The sequence below is a fragment of the Panthera pardus genome, unplaced genomic scaffold (genome assembly GCF_024362965.1).
Source record: "Panthera pardus isolate Hobbes unplaced genomic scaffold, ASM2436296v1 HiC_scaffold_22, whole genome shotgun sequence".
Taxonomy (NCBI): domain Eukaryota; kingdom Metazoa; phylum Chordata; class Mammalia; order Carnivora; family Felidae; genus Panthera; species Panthera pardus.
In genome coordinates, this window is record NW_026526788.1 from 60,529,220 (window position 1) to 60,552,480 (window position 23,261).

The following is a 23,261-nucleotide window of genomic DNA, read 5'->3' on the forward strand; positions in this document are numbered from 1 at the left end:
CCACATTGTATAATCTTGGTTCCTTTGTCCTAAATTAATTAACCATATATGTGTGGGTTCATTTCTGGGTTCTCTATTCCATTCCTTTGATCGATGTGCCTTTTTCACGCGATTACCTATTGTTTTGATTACTATAGCTTTGTGGCACAGGGAGGAGATTCTTACAACTCGGAAAGGTGGGGAAAACTGCTTCCCTATAACCCTCCCCACCTCTGGCACAGCCTTTGGGGTTTGCAGACCTGGAAGCCTTGCAGGGTACCCATGTGGCCGGCAGGTGGTGCCACCTTACCATAAGCGGCAGAGTGAGAGCATTTTCCCCCCTAGGGAGAAGTGAGGCTCCAGAAAAAGCTGGTCGATAGGTACTGGGGCCACCGAGCCACCGCTTATCCTGGGCCGAGCGGCGCGCACAAGTAGAAGAGAGTGGCGCGGCCGCTGTCCCGGCTTTTCAGGCAAATGTGCAGTTTAAGCCCTTCCTAGTCGGTTTTTCGCGCTCCGGGGGCAGCCCTCTCCGCACGAGCTTTGGGCACTGCGGGAGCTTGCAATGCAGAGCAGCGAAAACGGACCGCCTAGCGCCCCAGGATATTAGCCCAACACTGCCTACCCAGGTGCGGGCATCTACTACCGAGGCCCCTCAGGGAGTACCAGACCCACAGACGGCCCCTTTTCATTGGCAGCCAGTCTGAGGGCCCCGCCCCCTTTCGTACAGCTCTCATCTGTGACTGGCTCTCGGGCTCTAGCTGGCCACACCTCCTCCCCTCGCACATACACAAGAGTCACGCGCCTTTCAGTTGGAAACTTGGCGTGCTGAGGGGGACGGTGGCCTTCACTGCCCCACCCACTTACCTTGTCATTGGTCCGCGGCTCCCCTCATGGCCACGCCCCCATTCCTGCCCCCTGGCTGGGAGGGCAGGCACACGTTCGTGATTGGCTGCCCTGCCTGCCTCTCGCGGGAGCCGCTGGCGCTTCCCCCTCCCTTCTCCCCCTCCCTCGAGTGTCCAGGTTCCTCAGCTAGCCCAGGCCGAGTCAGTGTCAGTCAGGGAGCCGGACTGCCGAACGGTGTGTGCGGACGCTCCGCTGCAATCTCGCCCAGGGACCGGTGCCTGCGCTCGCGCCGCCGGGTGGGAAGGATGAAGCCGCAGCTGGAGCAGCCACCCTATGATTGGCTGTGGCGCTTGTGAACCCGAAGTAAAGATGGCGGGCGGGCAGGCAGCCGCCGCACTGCCCACTTGGAAGATGGCGGCGCGCCGCAGCCTCAGCGCCCGCGGCCGGGGGGTCCTGCAGGCGGCGGCCGGGCGGCTGCTGCCGCTGCTACTGCTGAGCTGCTGCTGCGGCGCGGGCGGCTGCGCAGCAGCGGGCGAGAACGAGGAGACGGTGATCATCGGCTTGCGGCTGGAGGACACGAACGACGTGTCGTTCATGGAAGGGGGGGCGCTGCGAGTGAGCGAGCGGACCCGGGTCAAGCTGCGGGTGTACGGGCAGAACATCAACAACGAGACGTGGTCCCGCATCGCCTTCACCGAGCACGAGCGGCGGCGCCACAGCCCGGGCGAGCGCGGGCTGGGGGGTCCCGCGCCGCCAGAGCCGGACAGCGGCCCCCAGCGCTGCGGCATCCGCACCTCAGATATCATCATCTTGCCCCACATCATTCTCAACCGCCGTACATCGGGCATCATTGAGATCGAGATCAAACCGCTGCGCAAGATGGAGAAGAGCAAGTCCTATTACCTGTGCACATCGCTCTCCACGCCAGCCCTGGGCGCCGGCGGCCCGGGGTCCGCAAGTGGCGCCGTCGGGGCCAAGGGCGGCTCCGGGGTGGCCGGGCTCCCGCCGCCCCCGTGGGCCGAGACCACCTGGATTTATCACGACGGCGAGGACACCAAGATGATAGTGGGCGAGGAGAAGAAGTTTCTGCTGCCCTTCTGGCTGCAGGTGATCTTCATTTCGCTGCTCCTGTGCTTGTCGGGCATGTTCAGCGGCCTCAACCTGGGGCTGATGGCCCTGGACCCGATGGAGCTGCGCATCGTGCAGAACTGCGGCACCGAGAAGGAGAAGAATTACGCCAAGCGCATCGAGCCCGTGCGCAGGCAGGGCAACTACCTGCTGTGCTCACTGCTGCTGGGCAACGTGCTGGTCAACACCACGCTCACGATCCTGCTCGACGACATCGCCGGCTCCGGCCTCGTGGCGGTGGTGGTCTCCACCATCGGCATCGTCATCTTCGGGGAAATCGTGCCCCAGGCCATCTGCTCCCGGCACGGCCTGGCTGTAGGGGCCAACACCATCTTCCTCACCAAGTTTTTCATGATGATGACCTTCCCCGCTTCTTACCCGGTTAGCAAGCTGCTGGACTGCGTCCTGGGCCAGGAGATAGGTACTGTCTATAACCGGGAAAAACTGCTGGAGATGCTCCGGGTCACCGACCCCTACAACGACCTCGTTAAGGAGGAGCTGAACATCATCCAAGGGGCGCTGGAGCTCCGCACCAAGACAGTGGAGGACGTGATGACTCCGCTCCGGGACTGCTTCATGATCACCGGCGAAGCCATTCTGGACTTCAACACCATGTCGGAGATCATGGAGAGCGGCTACACTCGTATTCCAGTGTTTGAGGGGGAGCGCTCCAACATCGTGGACCTCCTCTTTGTCAAAGACTTGGCCTTCGTGGATCCAGATGACTGTACTCCCCTGAAAACCATCACTAAATTTTATAACCACCCCTTGCACTTTGTTTTCAATGACACCAAGTTGGACGCTATGCTGGAAGAATTTAAGAAAGGTGGGAAATTTTGGTATCTTTCATTGGCTTGCTCTTTCTCTCTCCATCCTCCTCCCTACTTGAGCCCTCTACCCTCAGACCAACCCCCCAAGGCGAGTTGACCGGAATTTCTCCTCTCTCTTAATTGCAAAGTTGAAAGGGTGGCATGGATTTGGGGATGGATTGAACTAGGAAGCGCTTGTAGGTTTTTTAAAAGCCCAAGACTACCGTCATTCTCTTGTTCACATTTCAAAACGCAGGCTTTCGATTTTCTGTGCATGATACTGCCGTCCCTCTGGGCTTGAGGGGTTTGCGGCATTCATCGCCGGGGTTCTAAATGGGTAGATGCAAGTAAGGGCCAGCTAATGCCATGCTGTGCCATCTGGTTGACATGTACTTATCTCAGGCATTTGGAAAACATTTGAATAGCCTTTCTAAACTCAACACAATCTTTTTCCTCCTCCTTAAACATTCACCGATGTTTCAGAGATTGGAAGTGCATTTTCAGTTTTTGTTCCCGGTTGTCTGGCCAGCTGTGGGGCAGATTGAGGTCTGCCTTTGAGGATAGGGGATGGGGTCAGCCAGGTATCACCAAAAAGATTCAGTCATTTGGATGCAACTTACTTAGCTAGGAAAGAGGTTTTTTAAAAAGTAAAGTTAGTTACTAATATGTAACTTGGAAAGACTAGAGGTAAGTTAAACTTTTATGAGGCTATCTTGCCTGGCTTTCTTCACTGTTTGTTTATATTCATCTGACGAATAAAATTTCCCAAACCACATGTGGTTTGGGCGGAAATCTTGAACCTTTAACAATGGGATGACTCCCTCTATTGTGGTTTATTTATTTCTCCAGTTTTTCTGGTTTAAAAGTGTTCTTTTTAACCTTGATCTCTTGATATTTTAAGTTGAAGTGTTTCTTCCCAGTCAGTGTTTACTATTCTAGAGGGAGTTTTAACATGGAAGAGAAGCGCACAGTCTGATGTGCTCACCTTTCTTGCGTGATGGTATTTTTTGTTTGTTTGACCATTGTAATGAACCGGCAAATAGCACCTTATACTGTTGTTACCGACATTCTGTCTTTAAAGAGAGTTTCCAGTAAATAACATGGTTTTTTGAAGACCAAGGGCTGCCGAACTGTTTCATTGCTATGGTGCTAGTGCAGGTATGAAAATGTGTATGTAACCTTTAATGACCTGATAGTCCTCAAAACTAAGTTTTCCTTCTGCAGATAGAATTTTGAGCCCTCATAGCGGTCTCTCCACTGAAAAAGGCCATGTGTAGGTGGTGACAGCTCACTGGACGTGGTGATCTGAACATCCCCAGAGCGCGTGTGGTTGCCCTAATTCCATTTTCCGGGCTGAATGGTGTCCTCTCTGGAACGGGATCACATTGCAGTAATTTTCAGATAAAGGAATAGAGCAGAATGTGCCTCAGAGATGGGTAATTTGCATTTAAAAGCAGAGGGAGATTCTTCTGGATTCTTAAACAGTAAAAAGAAAATGTCCATTATCTCTAGGTGACAGAGCTTCTTTTCGGGGGTGTCATTATCCCTTCACTGCTGAGTTGTTAATTAGAGCATCTGACCAATCTCTTCTTTCATTTTGCGGTAACATCTCTAGTACAGAAAGATACCTTGCAGTGCTTGAAAATGCCTCTGAAATACTTAATTTTCTTCCTATGGCTAAATTTTGCAACATTGAGACTTAATAATTTATTCTGTGGGTTTTTTTTTTTATTTGAAATTTTTGCACATCTGCTGATGGATTGAAACACCAGTGTGTCCTCCCTGCTGAAGCCTTTCTTCACTTCTGTATCTTTTTTTTTTTCCCTTGGAGGCTTTAGCGCTTCACCTTACAACTCATTGATCTTGCTCCTACCCCAAAATTTCAAAATTTGCATTATTTTGAAACCTGTTTTTGGTTGTCCTTGAGCAATATTCCTACTTATTCCCTGTGGTTTATTGTTTCAGGAGGAACCTTTTCTCCCCAACGTTACCTCTCACAGTACCTTTAGATAACAGAATTCCTAGTATTTTCCCATGCGTTTTTGAAAAATAGTGCACAGGACTTTATTTTTGTCCTTAACCAGAGTGATGTATTTGGTTAAGAAGAGAGTACAGGTTAAAGGTATGCCTAAGTCAGTGGCATATTTGGAAGAGCAGGCTAAGACAGTTGGTTGCCAATGGGAAATTTCGGCCATAGTCTTAAAAGGATAGAGTGGGTGTTTGTTACTTACACGGTAGGAACAACTTACTTTTCGCCTTCCCTTTCTTGATCTTTTTTTTTGAGGAGTTTGGCCGCTTTCACCTTACTAACAGCTGTGTTAGTTCTTTCTTCCCTCTGAGTTAAAATATTTCACCAGATACTGTTTTCTTTATTTTCTAATTCAGTTTGAAATAACGTGAACAGTTAACCTTTATTGTTTTTTTTCTCCATTGAATAATGGTGTGTGGGATGGTCTGAAGCCTTTTTCTTCCTCTTTTTCCCTCTTTCTCCTAACAATACCAACCGCAACTCCCAAACTGTTAGGTCATTAGTCCAGATCTCATTGAAAATTGCCCTTCCCAACTAAGAACGTCTGCACTGAAGTCTTTCCTTACTAGGGCTGTACATCATTGGTGGGAGTTATGCTTTACTGAGGAGAAGTAAGGTTCTCAATGTGAAAAGAAATGAAAAGCTACCTTTATAGAAGTGTATGTGAATGTCTTCTTTCTACTGATTAGAACTTTTTGCCTGGCCACCTAGAAACTCTTAGCTTTCCTTGAGGTTGGAAGACAGTAATTACATTAATTTTAGAGTTAGCTTATTATTTATTTACTGTGCCAGGTACAGGGCTGAATGGTTTACCTGAATTACCTTGTTTAAATCTCATAATGGCCGAGCAGAGCATTTTCTCCATTTTGCAAATGAAGAAATTGAGGCTTAGGTTACAAGATTTGTTCAAGGTCACACAGCAATTTGTTGATTTGGGTTTTAACTCAGGTCTGTGTGACAGCCAGACTCGGGCTCTTAGCCACCCTATGCTTAACCATTACGCTGGTCCCCTTGATTCTGATCTTACATTTCTGTTTTGAGTGTGAAGTTTGCTTTTTTGTCAAAACACTTTGCTTCAGAGCTTGTTGGGCAACAGACACAGAAATGTATTTAAACATATATGTGGCTTTTAATCTCTTGCTTCTGTGATGTTGTACATAACAGTTGGCTTCCCCACTTGCCATTAAAACAAAATCAGTTTTTTGGCCCGTGTGACCCTAAATCTAAAGAATTCTATTTCCATGCAAAGCATCGAGTTTCATTTTGAAAATGTTTTATACTGCAATAATATGCTAGTTATACATTATAATGGACTTAATGGAATACTCTACAGCTGTTTCTCTAATAGCTGAACTATATAGTCATGTTTCATTCTTGTTTCTTATCTGCTTCTGTTGCAAGAATGACTCAAACTCAGTTTCGTGGTTTAATCTTGATTTTATTTGCAGTTTTGTAAATGCCACCTGTATAATAATTAATTGCTAATGTGCGTCGTTTACAACCCTGCCCCTCTGTGCTCCTTGCAGTCTTTCCCTTTCTGTTTTGTTACTTTCATAGTTACTTATAAGCCTAAATAAGAGAATAAAAGTGAACCTTATGAGGAGATTATGAGAATTCCAGAAAAACTGAAGCAAAATAGTTCAGAGGGAAGAAAAGCTAAATTGAAGGTTGCTACCTTTGTATGCCGAAAGGACATAAGGGGTTCTCCATTGACCTGACCAAACCTTCCTTATAAGACATCGTGAACTCTTGGCCACTCAGTTGACTGTACTGGGGTTGAATATGAAGAATTAGTAACCGGTTATTGTTGTTTTGTTTTGTTTTTTCCTTTTGCTTTGTCACCTTTGCATTCCAGTACTGCAGAGAATGCAGTTTAATAGCTCCTAGGGACTTAGCCAGGCTTCCGTGTAGCTTTTTCTTAGCTGGGAGCAGGTAGCATCACCAGGTAATGCTCTTGCAGGGCAAGAGTAGAGTGTAACGTGTAGTTTTCACTTAAAACTTTAGCTTAAGCAATTCTCTCTTCCTCTAACACAAGTCTTGCCATATCGGTGTGCTGAGAGTTTAATGTTGAAAACGTTTTCTTCACCCAAGAAAGTGTTCTGCTTGCCTAGAATGGAGGAGGATGTTTTTATTCGTGTTTAAAGGTATGAATGATGTCAGGGATGGGTGGGTGGATATGTTTGCTTCTTTGATCTTGTATGTTTATTAATTTTGTACAGTAACAATGTTAAACTATTATAATTTTGTGTGTTTTTAGATCATCAGTCTGAAATATCCAGATAGCATAGAATCGGAGGTGGAAGGCAGGCAGCTTGAGGATTGTCTCCTCCAGTGTTTGTGAAACTTACCAAATGATAAGAACTACTTGAGTCACTTTTTTTTTGTTTATTTATTTATTTTGAGAGCGAGAGAGAGCGAGAGAGAGAGAGCGAGCGCATGAGCAGGGGAGGGTCAGAGAGAGAGGGAGAAAGAGTCCCAAGCAGGTTCCGCACTGAAGCGTGGAGCCCAACGTGGGGCTTGAACTGAACCATGAGATCATGACCTGAGCCGCAACCACGAGTTGGATACTTAACTGACTGAGCCACTCAGGCACCCCTGGATCACTTATTAAGAATAAGGTCCTAGGCCTCACTCAGAGATATCCTGAACCAAAATCTAGGGAAGGAGCTTTGGAATGCATATTGTTAACAGTTACCCTGTGATTAGGTGAATTTCTAAAACGTTGGTCTAGTCAACCTTGTAAATAGGGAAAGTAAACCCTGAGAAGGAAAGAAAGTTAAGTGACTTGCTTAGGGCTACCCACCTAGTCAGTAGCATCAACATGACCAGAATCCACGTTCCTGTTTCTAGACTGGAGTGCTTCCCACTCCATCTGGCAGGCCTTCTGGTCCCAAGTTAAAGGTATTCTGGTCAGAGTTAAAGGTGGCTGCATCCTTGAAAAAGCAAATATTCAGGTTTGCCATTGGTTTTTGCCCTGTGATGTTGATGTCAATATTTTTTGACATCCTGGATTCAAGCCATCTTTGGTAGGCATTTTGTTACACAGAAAATAAATCTGAACGTGTGAGCTCATTTTATGTTAATTTATTGCTTTGTTTGATTTTTTTTTATGTTTATTTTTTGAGAGAGAAAGAGAGACAGAGACAAAGTGCAAGTGGGGGAGGGGCAGAGAGAGAGGGAGACACAGAATCCGAGGCAGGCTCCAGGCTCTGAGCTGCCAGCACAGAGTCAGATGCAAGGCTCGAACCCACGAACCGTGAGATCATGACCTGAGCCAAACTCAGATGCTCAACCAACTGAGCCACCCAGGTGCCCCACTTTGATTGAGTTTTTAACTCTGCTGAGGTCAGACTAGGAGAGTACTTTAAGAAATGGGTATTGGAGCACCTCGGTGGCTCATTCAGTTGAGTGTCCAAATCTTGATTTCTGCTCAGGTTGCGATCTCACAGTTGGTGGGATCATGACCCGCAATGGGCTTCGTGCTGATGGCGTGGAGCCTGCTTGGGATTAGTGCGCGCGCTCTCTCTCTCTCTGCCCCTCCCCCACTTGCACCTGTGCTCTCTCCTTCTCTCAAAATAAATAAAAACTTAAATAAAAAAAAAGAAATGGGTATTGAGATTGCTTCAAGTCTCACTAGTTAAATATAAGGTGTTTCTTTTGAGTTAACTCATTTTGGATATCCATGAATGATGTGTTTTATTCTACGAGAGTAATGAAGATTGGATTTGGGACTTTAGGGTGAAACTTTTTTGGCTCTTTTAACTTTTGTTCACAGTATAGGTCTGTAAATTTCCCATTGAAATATTCATCAAGGCACTTGAAGTATGCGTCGCATTCATGCATCTGTCTGTCCTCTGTGTCCTTTTTTAATTTTTTTTAAAATAATATAAGTTAAGTTCTTACAGAAAATCATGCCTGTTTTGAGAAGGTTATTTGTGATAATAGGACCATGGAACTTTTTAGGCCAGGAGACACTGTAAGTGAATACTAGCTCTCATTTAGTATGGTTTGGACAAAACATGGAAGGACCTCATTCTGCTTTTTCTCTTGATTTTTGTGGGGATTACACACTACCTGCCTCTCCTCACAAAGGGCCCAGAATTATTTACATTTTGAAACATTCCAAACTACTGGGAGGGACCAGTTAATATTAATTATTAGCAAATCTAAACACAGTTTAAAATATCATTAACCAGGAAAACCCACAAAATAGACTGAGCCAACCTAATATTTATGGTTTTATTTGTTCTTTAAATACTTAGACTTTAAAAAACAAACCTCTGGAATCCAATTAGATATTTACTTTAGTTCTGTTTAAAGTAGTATATTTCTTTCTAAGGGGCCCTATCTTCTAAATGCATATATGTAACTGGTAGTAAACTTCCATTCCAGTAAGCTTTGCTTGGAATATAAAGAATGTTTATTAAACTCAATACATGGAAATGGATGACTAGGATTGAATACGATTTATTTTAGTATTATCTGTTCACCTGCTTTTTCTCCGAACACAAACCAGAAATCCTGATCCTACCAACATTGAAAAAGAGAGACACCAGGGGTGCTGGCTGGATCTCTGGATTGTGAGTTTGAGCCCCACGTTGGGGTGTAGAGATTACATAAAAAAATATATAAAATCTTAAAACAAGAAAAAGAGAGACACTAAGAAGTATTCTTTCTTTCAACAGCACATATGCTGGCAACTCTGGAATGCTTATGCAGAGGGAATTTAGGGGTAGCACACTTTGGAAGGGGGAACTGGGGGACTAATAACAAGCACCCACTGTACATGATATGCTTATTAGGTTGGCTTAGGGGTTGATGGGGATAATGGGGGTGCTGAGTCTTCCCCTGTTTTATATTAGTGCTACCACTGATTGTAAACACTGCTGTAATGATGGGGAACTCCTCATTTCTTCATACTTAACCACCTCCCGCCCTTGCTGTCAGACCTAGGTGGGAATATTTCTGTCTCTGAATTTACATCCTGCGGGGAAGATACCACTTGCTAATGCAAAGGTTAAGAAAAATGTTCTCTTCCTGGATCTACTTTGGACAAGTAACTTACTCTCTTTAAGCCTGTTTTTTCCACAGTAAAATGGGATATTTTCTGACTCATAAGGTGCTTAGTAAGAATTAATGTGGTAATGAATGTAAAAATGCTTCTAGTGGCACCTGGCACTTAGTGCTCAGTTAACCATTATTTTTGTCATGATGATTCTGTAGACTCTTCATCGTTCTTGGTCTTTCTCTCGACTGGGTAGTGCCAGTCAGGAGACACCTTGAGCCATCTGTGCTCATAGTTGTTATGGATGACCAAATCTTGAAAGGAGCTCATCATCGTAGGTTTGTTTGTTTGTGTGTTAGTTTTTTTATTGTGATTGAATTCCAGGCTCTGTCTCTTTTCTAACAGTTGCTGTTAGTGGGCAAGATAGCCACGTGTGTACATATTTTGAAGGAAAACAGAACAATCAATTACATGTCCTACCCTCCGTAGAGTAAGCACACTGAATTAAAAAATGTCTCGGGGCGCCTGGGTGGCGCAGTCGGTTAAGCGTCCGACTTCAGCCAGGTCACGATCTCGCGGTCTGTGGGTTCGAGCCCCGCGTCAGGCTCTGGGCTGATGGCTCGGAGCCTGGAGCCTGTTTCCGATTCTGTGTCTCCCTCTCTCTCTGCCCCTCCCCCGTTCATGCTCTGTCTCTCTCTGTCCCAAAAATAAATAAAAAACGTTGAAAAAAAAAATTAAAAAAAAAAATAAATAAAAAATGTCTCCATCCTGGCTAGTATCAAAAAGACAGGAAATAACAAGTGTTGGTGAGGATGTGGAGAAAAACGAACCTGTGTGCACTCTTGGTGGGAATGCAAATTGATGTGGCCTCTGTGAAAAACAGTATGGAAGGTCCTCAAAAAATTAACAAGGGAATTTCCATATAATCCAGTAATTCCACGACGGAGTAGTTACCCAAAGAAAATGAAAACACTAATTTGAAAGATATAAGCACTCCTATGTTTATTGCAACATTATTTACAGTAGCTAATATGGAAGTAGCCCGTGTGTCCATCGATAGATGAATAGATAAAGGAGACATACATACAACGGACTGTTACTTAGCCATAAAAAAGAATGAAATTTTGCCATTTGCAACAACCTGGATGGATTTGCTAAGTGAAATAAGTCAGTCAGGGAAAGACGAATACCATATGGTTTCACTTACATGTTGAATCTAAAAAAGAAAACAAATGAACAAACAAACAAACAAACAAAAAAGCAGGAATAGAGCCATAAATACAGAGAAAAAACTGGTGGTTGCCAGAGGGGAGGGGGCTGAAGGGGGAAGGCAAAATGGGCGGAGGGGAGTGGGAGGTATAGGCTTCCAGTTATGGAATGAATGAGTCACAGAGATAATAGGTACAGTTCAGGGAACGTAGTCAGTGGTATTGTGATGGCATTGTATAGTGACAGATGGTAGCTACACTTGTGGGGAGCGTAGCGTTATGTATAGTTGTCAAATCACTGTGTTGTACACCTGAAACTAATGTAATGCGTGTCAACTATAATAATAATAATAATAATAATAATAAAAATCTTCATTCTCTTTGACTAAGTGACCAAAAAAGACAGCAAAGTTTATGAGATAGAACAAGTGCTCGTGGACTTTAGAAACCCTTGAATGACTGAAGTTTGAGGACTTTAAGGAAGATCTCAAATTAGTTTGATAAAATCTTTTCATATTGATTGTATCAAAAGCATTAAAAAATGGTAATGTCTAGCATAGCAAATTTTTGTTGCTTAGTGCAGTGCAAATTTGTAGTACTTTTTGGAAGGCAACCAGAAGTCATTACAATGTCCTACCTTATGGTTCAGTAATTAGCCCCCTCCCCCCGAAACCTTAAATTCAGTAGTATAATTCAAGAGAAGAAAAAAGCTATGTTGGCTTTTCATGTTGCTCGTGTATTGCAACGTTATCTACAAAGAGTGAAAAATTGGAAATAAATGTCTAACACTTCAAGGCAGAGCTTGGAGGGAAGGAGTTAAGAAATTTTTAGATGTAAACTAATTATAACCATTTAATGATAATGGTGAAGGCCACACAGCAATATGGGAAAATTTACATTGATTATTTTGCATGGATTATAGGCATACAAAAATATTCAGGTGTACGGACTGAAACAGAACATGGAAAAAGGGAAAATAGTTGATGTTTTAGGATAGGGTGATAATAGCCAGTCTTTGCAAAAAATCTCATTGTTAGCTTTGTACAATAACAGTAGCTGGAAAAATTCAATTCTACTGAACATTATGAATCTTGATACTGGGAAAACTAACCTTTGCTCATATTAGGGAAATCATATTATTCCATTTCTCCTGAGGGGCATTTTACTGCTGAAGCAATGGTTAAAGGTTGTTTTTTTTTTTTTTTAATTGTGATATAATTCACATATCGTATAACTTGGTGGTTTTTCGTGCATTCACAAGGTTGTGCAGCCATTACCACTGTCTACTTCCAGAACATTTTCATTACTCCAGAAAGAAACCCTGTACCTGTTAGCAGTCACTCTCCACTCCCCATTCCTTACATTCCCTGGAAACCATTACTCTATTTTCTGTCTCTAGGGCTTCGCCTGTTCTATATATTTCACTTAATTGAAATCATACACAGTGTGGCCTTTTGTGTCTAAGCTTCTTTCACTTAGCATAATGTTTTCAACGTTTCATCCATGTTGTAGCATGTATCAGTATTTAATTCCTTTTGTAGTCAAATAATATTCCATTTTATGGATGTACACTGTATTTTGTTCATCCATTTATCACTTGATGGACATTTAGGCTATTTCTACCTTTTGACTATTATAAATAATTTGCTGTGAATATTGGTATACATGTTTTTGTGTCAACGTATGTTTTCATTTCTCTTGTGTAGATACATAGGAGCAGGATTGATGGGTCAAATGGTAACTCTATTTTCAACTGTTTGAGAAACTGCCAAATTGTTTTCCAGAGTGGATGTACCATTTTACATTCCCACCAACAATGTATTAGGGTTCCAGTTTCTCCATATCTTTGCCAACCCTTGTTACTATATTGAATAATTTTTTAAAATTATTATAGTCACCCAAGTAGGTGTGAAATAGTATCTCATTGTGGTTTTGATTTGCATTTCCCTAATGTCTAATGGTGTTGAGCATCTCTTCGTATGTTTATTGGCCCTTTGCATATCTTCAGGTCCTTTGCCCATTTTTAAGTTGGATTATTTGTCTTTATTATTGACTTGTAAGAATTCTTTATTCTGAATACTGTATCATATATACTTATCAGATATATGATTTGCCAATACTTTTTTTCTCATTCTGTGAGGTGTCTTTTCATTTTCTTGGTAGTAACCTTTAAAGCAGAAAAATTTCTAATTTTGATGTCCAGTTTATCCCTTTTTTCTCTTGTTGTTTTGTTTTTATTGTCATATCTAAGAAACCATTGTCTAATCCAAGGTCATGAGGATTTATGCCTCTATTTTTGTCTAAGATTTTAATAGTTTTAGCTCTCATATTTGGGTTTTTAATCCATTTTGAGTTAATTTTTGTATATGGTCTGAGGTAGGGGTCTAACTTCCTCTTTTTGTATGTTGATATCAAGTAGTTCCGGTACCATTTGTTGAAAAGACTGTTTTTTCTTCATTGAATTGTCTTAGCATCCCTGTCACAAGTCATTTAACCATAAAAATGAGATTTATTTCTGGACTCTAATGTCTGTTCCACTGATCCATACAGATCATAAGGAAGACATATGTCAGTGGCACACTGTTTTGGTTCTTGTAGCTTTGTAGTAAGTTTGGATATTGGGAAGTAGGAATTTCTTCAACTTTGTTCTTTTCCATGATAGTTTTGGTTGTCGGGATACCTTACATTTCTTTCTTTCTTTCTTTTTTTAAGTTTAGTTGTCGATTTTGACAGATAGCGAGAGTGAGGGAGGGGCAGAGAGAGAGAGAGAGAGGGAGAGGGAGAATCTTAAGCAGGCTCTCTGCTCACAGCAGATCATCTGAGATCAAGAGTCAGATGCTTAACCAACTGAGCCACCCATACACCCCAGATCCCTTACATTTCCATACGAATTTTTCATAGATCGTGTCTGTTTCTGCATAAAGGCAGCTGGAATTTTGATAGAGATTGCATTGAATCAGTAGATCAATTTTGGGAGTATTGCTGTGTATTAAATCTTCCACCCATGAATATGTGATGTCTTTCCATTTATTTAGGTCTTTAATTTCCTTCAACAATCTTTTGTGTATTTACAATCTTTTTATTAAAACACTTAGGGGGCACCTGGGTGGCTTAGTCGGTTAAATGTCCAACTTCAGCTCAGGTCATGATCTCAGCGTTCATGAGTTTGAGTCCCATGTCGGGCTCTGTGCTGACAGCTCAGAGCCTGGAGCCTGCTTCAGATTCTGTGTCTCCCTCTCTTTCTGTGCCTCCCCTGCTCACGCTCTCTCTCTCTCTCAAAAATAAACAAACATTAAAAAAATTTAAAACACTTAGGAATAAATTTAACTTTTTGATGCTATTGTAAATAGAATTGTTTTATTTATTTAATTTTTAAGATTATTCATTGCTAAAAATAGAAATATGGTTCGTTTTTGATCTTGTGTCCTGCAACTTTGCTGAACTCATTTATGAGGTGACAAATTGCTCTTAAAATATATAAAAGTGCTTTTTAAAAAACATGTGAGTGTTTTGGGGTTATTTTATGTTTGTTTCATTTGATTGTAGTGAATTTTATATTTTCTTTTAAAATTTTAGGCATATTGATTATTTATTTATTCTTTCTATAATTTATTTATTTTTTTATAATTTACATCCAAGTTAGCACAGGGTACAACAGTGATTTCAGGAGTAAATTCCTTAAGCTCCTTACCCATTTAGCCCATCCCCCCTCCCACAACCCTTCCAGCAACCTCTGTTTGTTCTCTATATTTAAGAGTCTCTTATGTTTTGTCCCCCTCCCTGTTTTTATATTATTTTTGCTTCCCTTCCCTTACGTTCCCTTCCCTTTTGTATCTTAAAGTCCTCATATGAGTGAAGTCATATGGTATGTCTTTCTCTGACTGACTAATTTCACCTAGCATAATACCTTCTAGTTCCATCCACGTAGTTGCAAATGGCAAGATTTCATTCTTTTTGATTGCCGAGTAATACTCCATTGCATATATATATATATATATATATATATATATATATATATATATACCACATTTTATTTATCCATTCATTCATCAATGTACATTTGGGCTCTTTCCATACTTTGGCTACTGTCGATAGTACTGCTATAAACATTGGGGTGCATGTGTCCCTTCGAAACAGCACATCTTTATCCCTTGGATAAATACCTAGTAGTGCAATTGCTCGGTTGTAGGGTAGTTCTATTTTTAATTTTTTGAGGAACCTCCATACTGTTTTTCAGAGTGGCTGTGCCAGTTTGCATTCCCAAAAGTTTTAGGCATTTTTATTTGCCACTTTCATATATATAGAGTGAAGAATCCACTATCGGTTATTGACAATGTCATTCTCTAGAAAATTTGGTAAGAGAGGAACTTTTCTATTTCAGATTAGATATAGGAAATAAAAAGGCTGTACGAGATGTGTCAAAGAGACCAAAATACAGCTGGCTGGAGTTTTGGAGTTTAAAAGTTAATCTGCCTGATATTTAGAGTAGCTTTGTATCAGATTTGGGATTTGGGCTAGGAGGTGAGTACAGAAAAGACTGTGTTTGCTTAATATCTAAAGGGCTTTGTAGTGCCTTTCTTTTCCAGGCCATTTTACCAAGGGTTTCCTTTGGGTCATTTTTAAAGACTAGAGAGAACCTTGGCATATGGTCACTCTGCATTTCATATTGCCATCATTAGTATAAACCTTGAGGTTTTTGGGTACCAGGTAACCAGAAAAAAGAAAATGAAACTCTCTCTCTCTCTCTTTCTTTCTTTCTTTCTTTTTTTTTTTTTTTTTTTTTGGTGTTGGGGGTGGGGTGAGGGGCTGGTAATCTGAGAGGGAGAATGTTTTCCCATGCTAGCAAAGACAGACTGAGGGCATCATCTGATCTTTATGGGAGTGTGCAAAGCCTCAGTTTTTCCATTTGCCCATCTGCAATCGTAAAAACAATGTGCTGACTCAACTTGGAGCCTCTGCAGACTGGCATTTGGGGCTTAGGCGGCCCTGAGAATCATGCAAGAGATGGAAATATTTGAGCAGGTTCGGAGAGGTAATATTGAAAACAGCTAGAACAAGATAGCATGCTTGCTCATCTCCTTCAGGATTTGCTTCCTTTCGCCACGAGTATAACTCCTTGATTAAGGCGTGGCAGGAGTAATTTGGTCTCTGCAGAGCTGATTTCTGAGCAGAGAGATTTTTCTTGCTCCAGGGATTATTAAACTTCAGGGGCATGGGATTGGTTGGGGGTGGGGGGTGAGTTTCTGCTGCGAGCAAGTCAGTAAAATATTTTTATGATCCTAGTGTGTGGGCCACTTAGGTTTTTTTCTTTAAAATTTTTATTTCCTTGCTCCTATATATATACATTTACCTGCCAAGAATAGAAGAACATTTGTCAAAATGTTAACTAGCAATGACTGCCTCTTGATGGTGAGTTTTAGGGGAGGAAGTATATTTTTCGGTGTTGCATCCTGTTTTTTTTTTAAGCATGTATTTTGTAATGTCTTGGAGGGAGATAAAATCCATTAAAATGTTACTAAAAGTAAGCTTCGTAACTTGAACCACTGATGTAGTTATTTTTTAAAACATTTTTAAAGTTCATTTATTTTGAGAGAGAGAAAGAGAATGAGTGGGGGAGGGGCAGAGAGAAGGAGAGAGTATCCCAAGCAGGCCCTACACTGTCAGTGCAGAGCCCAACATGGGCTCGAACCCATGAACCGTGAAATCATGACCTGAGCTGAAACCAAGAGTTGGACACTTAACTGACCGAGCCACCCAGGTGCCCCAAACTGATGTAGTTCTTAAGTGATATTCAGTATATTTGGGTGAAATTCATACTTTTTTTTCTAATGTTTGTTTACTTTTGAGAGAGAGGGTGCACACAAGTGGAGGAGGGGTAGAGAGAAAGGGGGCAGGGGATCAGAGAGCTGGATGCAGAGCTCGAACTCATGAACTGTGAGATCATGACCTGAGCCAAAATCAAGAGTCAGATGCTCTATGGACTGAGCCCCCAGGTGCCCCAGAAATGCAGAGTGTTTTGTCATAACGCAATCCTGCTGTCAGTGTTGCCATTTTCCCCCTTCATCAAAATCCTTAGCATTTGGGGTGAAAGATGAATAGCATTTTAAAGCTCACAAGATGTGTGTGTGTGTGTGTGTGTGTGTGTGTGTGTGTGTGTGTTGTGCTCGCACACATGTGCGTGTACAACAGCTTAGTAAAATTAACTTTGTGTGTGAAAAAACAATTTAAGTGTTTGAGTCACATTTGTTTTCAAAACATGTTATGAGGTGATGAAATACATTTTGCCTATTTGTATGTGGACTGCCCGGAATGATACTTCCTTGGTTGCCCTTATGAAATCAGAGATTGGTGAAGGAGTTGAGTTTCAGCAAGATTTGTGCTTTTAGCATAAATCTGGAATCTCAAAACACTTCTCATCTGGAGATTGATTCTGGAAACTGATGCTTCCTTTTATATGTAGAAATCATCACTGTGGATCCAGCAATGCTTGTTAAAAGGAGACAAAAGAATAAAAGGAATGTTTTGGAATCACTCATGCTTGAAGCTCAGTCATTTCCAATCTGACACATTTTGCTAAAATAAAATAAAAAGACATTTTAACTTCGATGAGGATCAGGTTTTTTTGTTTGTTTGCTTGTTCGATTATACTATAAAATAGAACACCTATTATACATCATTTATCTCAGACAGATAAAAAGATGTGATTTTCTTTCTTTTTCTGAATGTATACTGAAACTTTATAGAGTAAGTTAGCTGTCATTTAGGTGTCTTTCCTAAACCTGTTTTTATGGTATTTTATTTTTTATTTTTAAAGACTTTATTTTTTTGTATGTTTATTTTTATATTTGAGGGGGGTGCAGAGAGAGAGGGAGAAAGAGAGGGAGAATCCCAAGCAGGCTCCATGCTGTCAGTGCAGAGCCCGATGTGGGGCTCAAACCCACAAACCTTGAAATCAAGAGTCAGCCGCTTAACCACTTAACCCACTGAGTCACTCAGGTACCTGTTGAAGACTTTATTTTCAAGTAATCTCTATACCCAGCATGGGGCTTGAACTCCCAACCCTGAGATAAGGGTCACATGCTGTTCCGACTGAGCCAGCCAGGCACTCCCTAAAGTCTGACATAAAATAATGATGGGTTTTGCCCCTACTCCTTTTACCGAACACTGCCCAAGAAAATGAAGTATTTTAGGAAGGGAGATTGATGTTTGCTTTACTTGCAAACAGTATTGCTCTTAAATAGTACCATGCATAGTAGACAAATTTATTATTTACTCAGTTCCTTGATATTTAAAAAAACATAAAAGTTTTGGCAGAGTTACTCTGCAGAGAAGCTTATCACTTGACAGAAAACTTCCAGCCAGCATTTAAGCACAAGCCTCTCAAATATGAATGGACAGCCAGACATCTCTGGATGTTTGAGAAGAGCCTCCAATCGTTTCATAGAGAGACTAAACAAACAGAAAAAAGAACCTTAATTGACTTAAGCTGGTTTAGCTCACATTACCTAAAATCCAACAAACCGGCAGTTATTACTATGGGTATTAGTTTCTTTGTGACCTCTTAAGGCCACTTACCAAACCAGCAATTAGTAGCAAACGTGAAGATCTATGGCAGATAGTATTTTCTTATTTTAATTTTAGGGCTTTTTGATAAACTGGTAAGATGAAAGTTACATTTAAGGAAGATCAGCTTGGCAGAGGTATGCTTGATAAAATAGACAAAGTAAGGAAACCCATCTTGGAAGTTTCACAATAATCAAGATGGACAGATTGATGTGATTTATTCATTCAAAGTGCAGGGGCACATGGCTGGCTCAGTCAGTGGAACATGCGACTCTTGATCTTAGGGTCATGAGTTTGAGCCCCACATTGGGCGTGGAGCCTACTTAAAAAAAATAAATGAAATATTTTAAAAATGCATTTATGGAACATCTAAAACATAACAGGCACTGAACAAGCCATAAATAAAAGGAACCAAGGGCAGGAGTAGTAGCAGTAGAAATAGAAAAAAAATAAGAGGAATTTTCAAATTATGTCAATTAAATTTGGTAACAAGATACGGGGGGTAAAGAGAAGAAAGTGATATGTATTGCAAGTCAAGAGCAGGAAATACATCTAATTCATCTTCACATTCCACATAGTCATTTTAGATGTTGCTCAAAAAATGCTTCTGGATTAAAGAGGAGTCATGTTTTCTAAAGATGGAAAAAGACCACAGAAGGCAGAGATAAAGACAAAATCTTGGGGAATGCTCAATTAGAAATGGAAGGAAGATTGGGGCGCCTGGGGGCTCAGTCGGTTAAGTGTCCAACTTTGGCTCAGGTCATGATCTTGCAGTTTGTGGGTTTGAGCCCCGCGTCGGGCTCTGTGCTGATAGCTCAGAGCCTGGAGCCTGCTTCAGATTCTGTGTCTCCCTCTCTCTCTGCCCTTCCCCTGCTCACTCTCTCTCTCTCTCTCTCTCTCAAAAATGAATGAACATTTAAAAAAAAGAAGAAGAAGAAGAAATGGAAGAAAAAAATCAGGAACCTTCCTTCCTTTGGATGTCAGAGAGGCTGTCTGCGGTCTTTCTATCTGAAGTTTCAGTCCATCCCCTGCAATACTTATCTGCTTTCCCTTTATTTTTTTCTTCCTTTGCCCTGTACTGTATCCTTTGCTTCCTTATTACATTAAAAAAATGTGTTTTTTTGGCCTGCCTCTCTCACCAGAACATATGCTCCATGAAGGCAGGGACTTGTGTCTGTCTTGTCCCCTGCTGTATTCCAGGGCCCACAGAAGGGCCTGGCACATAGGTGCTCAATAAATATTGTTGAATGATTGAAAGGAATATTATTGATAGTGGGGTGTGAGGCACGTACTCTTCTATAATATTGATGGTGGTGTTGATTGATATAATCTTCCTAGGCAGTGCTGAAGCATCGGGTGCTTCTCATGTGTCCTTTCCTCTCCTAGCTCCCCTTTCAGTAATCTCGCGGGAACTAATCACGCAAAACTTAAACCACAGAGGTGCTGGTGTAAATGTATTTAATTTTTTAAACTTTTATTAATTTTTAAAAATTGTGGTAAATACACATGACATAAAATTTACCATTTTAACCATTTTTATGTGTACAGTTCATTAATGGTCAGTATATTCACGTTGTTGTATAAACCAATCTCCACAAGTCTTTTCATCTTGCAGAACTGTAGCTCTGTACCCGTTGAGCAAGCAACGTCTCCCCACTCCCCCTCCTCCCTGGCCCTGGCAACCACCGTTCATTCTATTTTGTCTCAGAATTTGACTACACTAGATACATCATATGAGTGGAATCATACAGTATTTGTCTTTTGTGACGAGCTTATTTCACTTAGCATAATGTTCTCAAGGTTCAGCCACGTTGTAGCGTGTGTGAGACTATTCTTCCCCTTTAAGACTAAACAATAGTGCATTTATATATATACTATCTTTTTATTTAAAAATTTTTAAAATGTTTATTTATTTTGAGAGAGAGAGGGACAGAGCGTGAGCAGGGGAGGGGCAGAGAAAGAGGGAGACACAGGATCCGAAGCAGGCTCCAGGCTCCAAGCTGTCAGCACAGAGCTGGACGCAGGGCTCGAACTCATGGACCGTGAAATCATCACCTGAGCCAAAGTCGGATGCTTAACTGACGGAGCCACCCAGGCGGCCCCTACTATCTTTTAAAATCCATTCATCCATCAGCGGACACTTGGGTTCCTTCCACCTTTTGATGGTTGTGAATAATGCAGCTAAGCATGTGGGCATGCAAATGTCTGTTCAGATCCCTGCTGTCAGTTCTTTGGGGCATATACCCAGATGCGCACTGGAGGAATCTTAGGGTTTTTCTAGTTTTAATTTTTTGAGGAACTGAATTTTTTTAATAGCAAAAAATGATAAACAATCTAGTAATCCAGTATTGAGGAATGGTTAAGCAAATCTAGATATGCACATAGGATGTAACCATTTGGAGTAACATGTGTTTTTTAGATTTGTGGTTTGTTTGTTTTTTTCAGGCATCTCTACATCCAACGTAGGGCTCGAACTCATGATCAAGAGTTGCATCCTCTTCCAGCTGAGCCAGCCAGGCGCTCCTAGAGTAACTTCTATAAAGTTCTTGTAATAACATGGGGAAATGGTCATTTTTTTTAATTTTATTTTTTTTAAGTTTACATCCAGATTAGTTAGCATATAGTGCAACAATGATTTCAGGAGTAGATTCCTTAATGCCCCTTACCCATTTAGCCCATCCCCTTTCCCACAACCCCTCCCGTAACCCTCTGTTTGTTCTCCATATTTAAGAGTCTCTTCTGTTTTGTCCCCCTCCCTGTTTTTATATTATTTTTGTTTCCCTTCCCTTATGTTCATCTGTTTTGTCTTTTAAAGTCCTCATATGAGTCAAGTCATATGATTTTTGTCTTTCTCTGACTAATTTCACTTAGCATAATACCCTCCAGTTCCATCCACGTAGTTGCAAATGGCAAGATTTCATTCTTTTTGATTGCTGAGTAATACTCCATTGTATATATATTTTTACCACATCTTCCTTATCCATTCATCCATTGATGGTCATTTGGGCTCTTTCCATACTTTGACTATTGTTGATAGTGCTGCTATAAACATTGGGGTGCATGTGTCCCTTCGAAACAGCACACCTGTATCCCTTGGATAAATACCTAGTAGTGCAATTGCAGGGTGGTAGGGTAGTTCTATTTTTAGTTTTTTGAGGAATTCCATACTGTTTTCAGGAGTGGCTGCACCAGCTTGCATTCCCACCAACAATGCAAAAGAGATCCTCTTTCTTCTCATCCTCGCCAACATCTGTTGTTGCCTGAGTTGTTAATGTTAGCCATTCTGACAGGTGTGAGATGGCATCTCATTGTGGTTTTGATTTGTATTTCCCTGATGATGAGTGATGTTGAGCATTTTTTCATGTGTCATTTGGCCATCTGGATGTCTTCTTTGGAGAAGTGTCTATTCATGTCTTTTGCCCATTTCTTCACCGGATTATTTATTTTTTGGGTGTTGAGTTTGTTAAGTTCTTTATAGATTTTGGACACTAACCCTTTATCTGTTATGTCATTTGTAAATATCTTCTCCCGTTCTGTCAGTTGCCTTTTCGTTTTGCTGATTGTTTCCTTCACTGTGCAGAAGCTTTTTATTTTGATGAGGTCCCAGTAGTTCATTTGGGGAAATGGTCATTTTAAGCGAAAAAAGCAACAGGGTCTCAATGATATTTTGAAAGCTGCAGAAAAAAATGGTAGGAAATACACCAAAATGTTAATGATAAAGATGAGATGATTTTTATATTTACCTTTTAAAAAATTCTTATATTTTGCTGTTTTTGTATTTTCTAAATTACGCAGGCATCACTTTTATTATTTAGAGGAAAAATATGGAAAGCCCCCAAGAGTCCCCATTGCCTACAGTATAGGACCCAGGCCTTTCAGAGTCTGGCTGTAGCCCATATGTGTACCTTCTGTCAAAAAGGGCTAATCTCATAACTGCATATGTGTAACATATGAATATATAGGTACATGTGTATGTCTATGTCACCATACTTGTGTTTATGTGTACACGTGCCGTGGCCAGTACTTCTGCTCACGTTCCTGTCCTAAGGGACACTTAGTTCTCTGCCCATCTAACACTCTGCTCTGCCTGTAATACCTAGTTAAAATTTCATTTTTTTTCCCCGAAAACTCTGCTGATCTCTGAACTCTTACACCATTTATGATTGTGTGCTATAATTAATATCTCCTATTTCTTAAATCTTTTCAGTCTCTAACTTGCTACCTCTCTATTTCTCATCTGCCTATATGGAAGATTCACCTTGCTTTTCTCTGCCTGTGTCATTGTCACTCCTCTTTTGCCCTTGATGCAGTTTTCTTTGAAAAGAGTTCTAACACAGAAAAAGTTTAAATAATGGTGCAACGAGTTCACGTTTATCCCTCCCCTGGATTCACCAGATGTTAATATTTTGCCCCCTGTGTTTCTTTTTCCATGTATACATATGTACACAGGTGCGTATATGTGAATGTGTGTATACATATATACGTATCTTTTTTTCCTGAACCACTAGTCATTTGATGGTAGGTTGCGGGTAACCATACTACTTTCACTCCTAAATACGTCAGCATGTGTCTCTTCAGTATAAGGATAGTCTCGTAAATCACGACACTGTTATCACACTCAAGAAACTTCCTATCAATACAGACATGTTGTTTAGTATTCAGTCCATAGTCATTTCATTGTCACATCTTTTTGGTGT

General features: G+C 41.3%; 1 protein-coding gene across 5 annotated transcripts in view; it reads left to right on the top strand.

The window, feature by feature from the left end:
- Positions 1-832: 832 nt before the first annotated feature.
- CNNM2 (cyclin and CBS domain divalent metal cation transport mediator 2) overlaps positions 833-23,261 on the top strand; it is a 147,804-nt gene continuing 125,375 nt past the window's right edge. For 2 of the 5 annotated variants that reach the window (XR_008424911.1, XM_053909889.1), the window contains exon 1: positions 851-2,776. Coding sequence is in view for 2 of the 5 variants with exons in the window: in XM_053909889.1 (XP_053765864.1) it covers positions 1,156-2,776 (1,621 nt within the window). In the remaining 3 variants the exon portion in view is untranslated. Of the gene's footprint in view, positions 2,777-23,261 lie in introns of all 5 variants that reach the window. The other 3 variants (XR_002082621.2, XR_002082620.2, XM_053909890.1) reach the window with 3 other exon arrangements.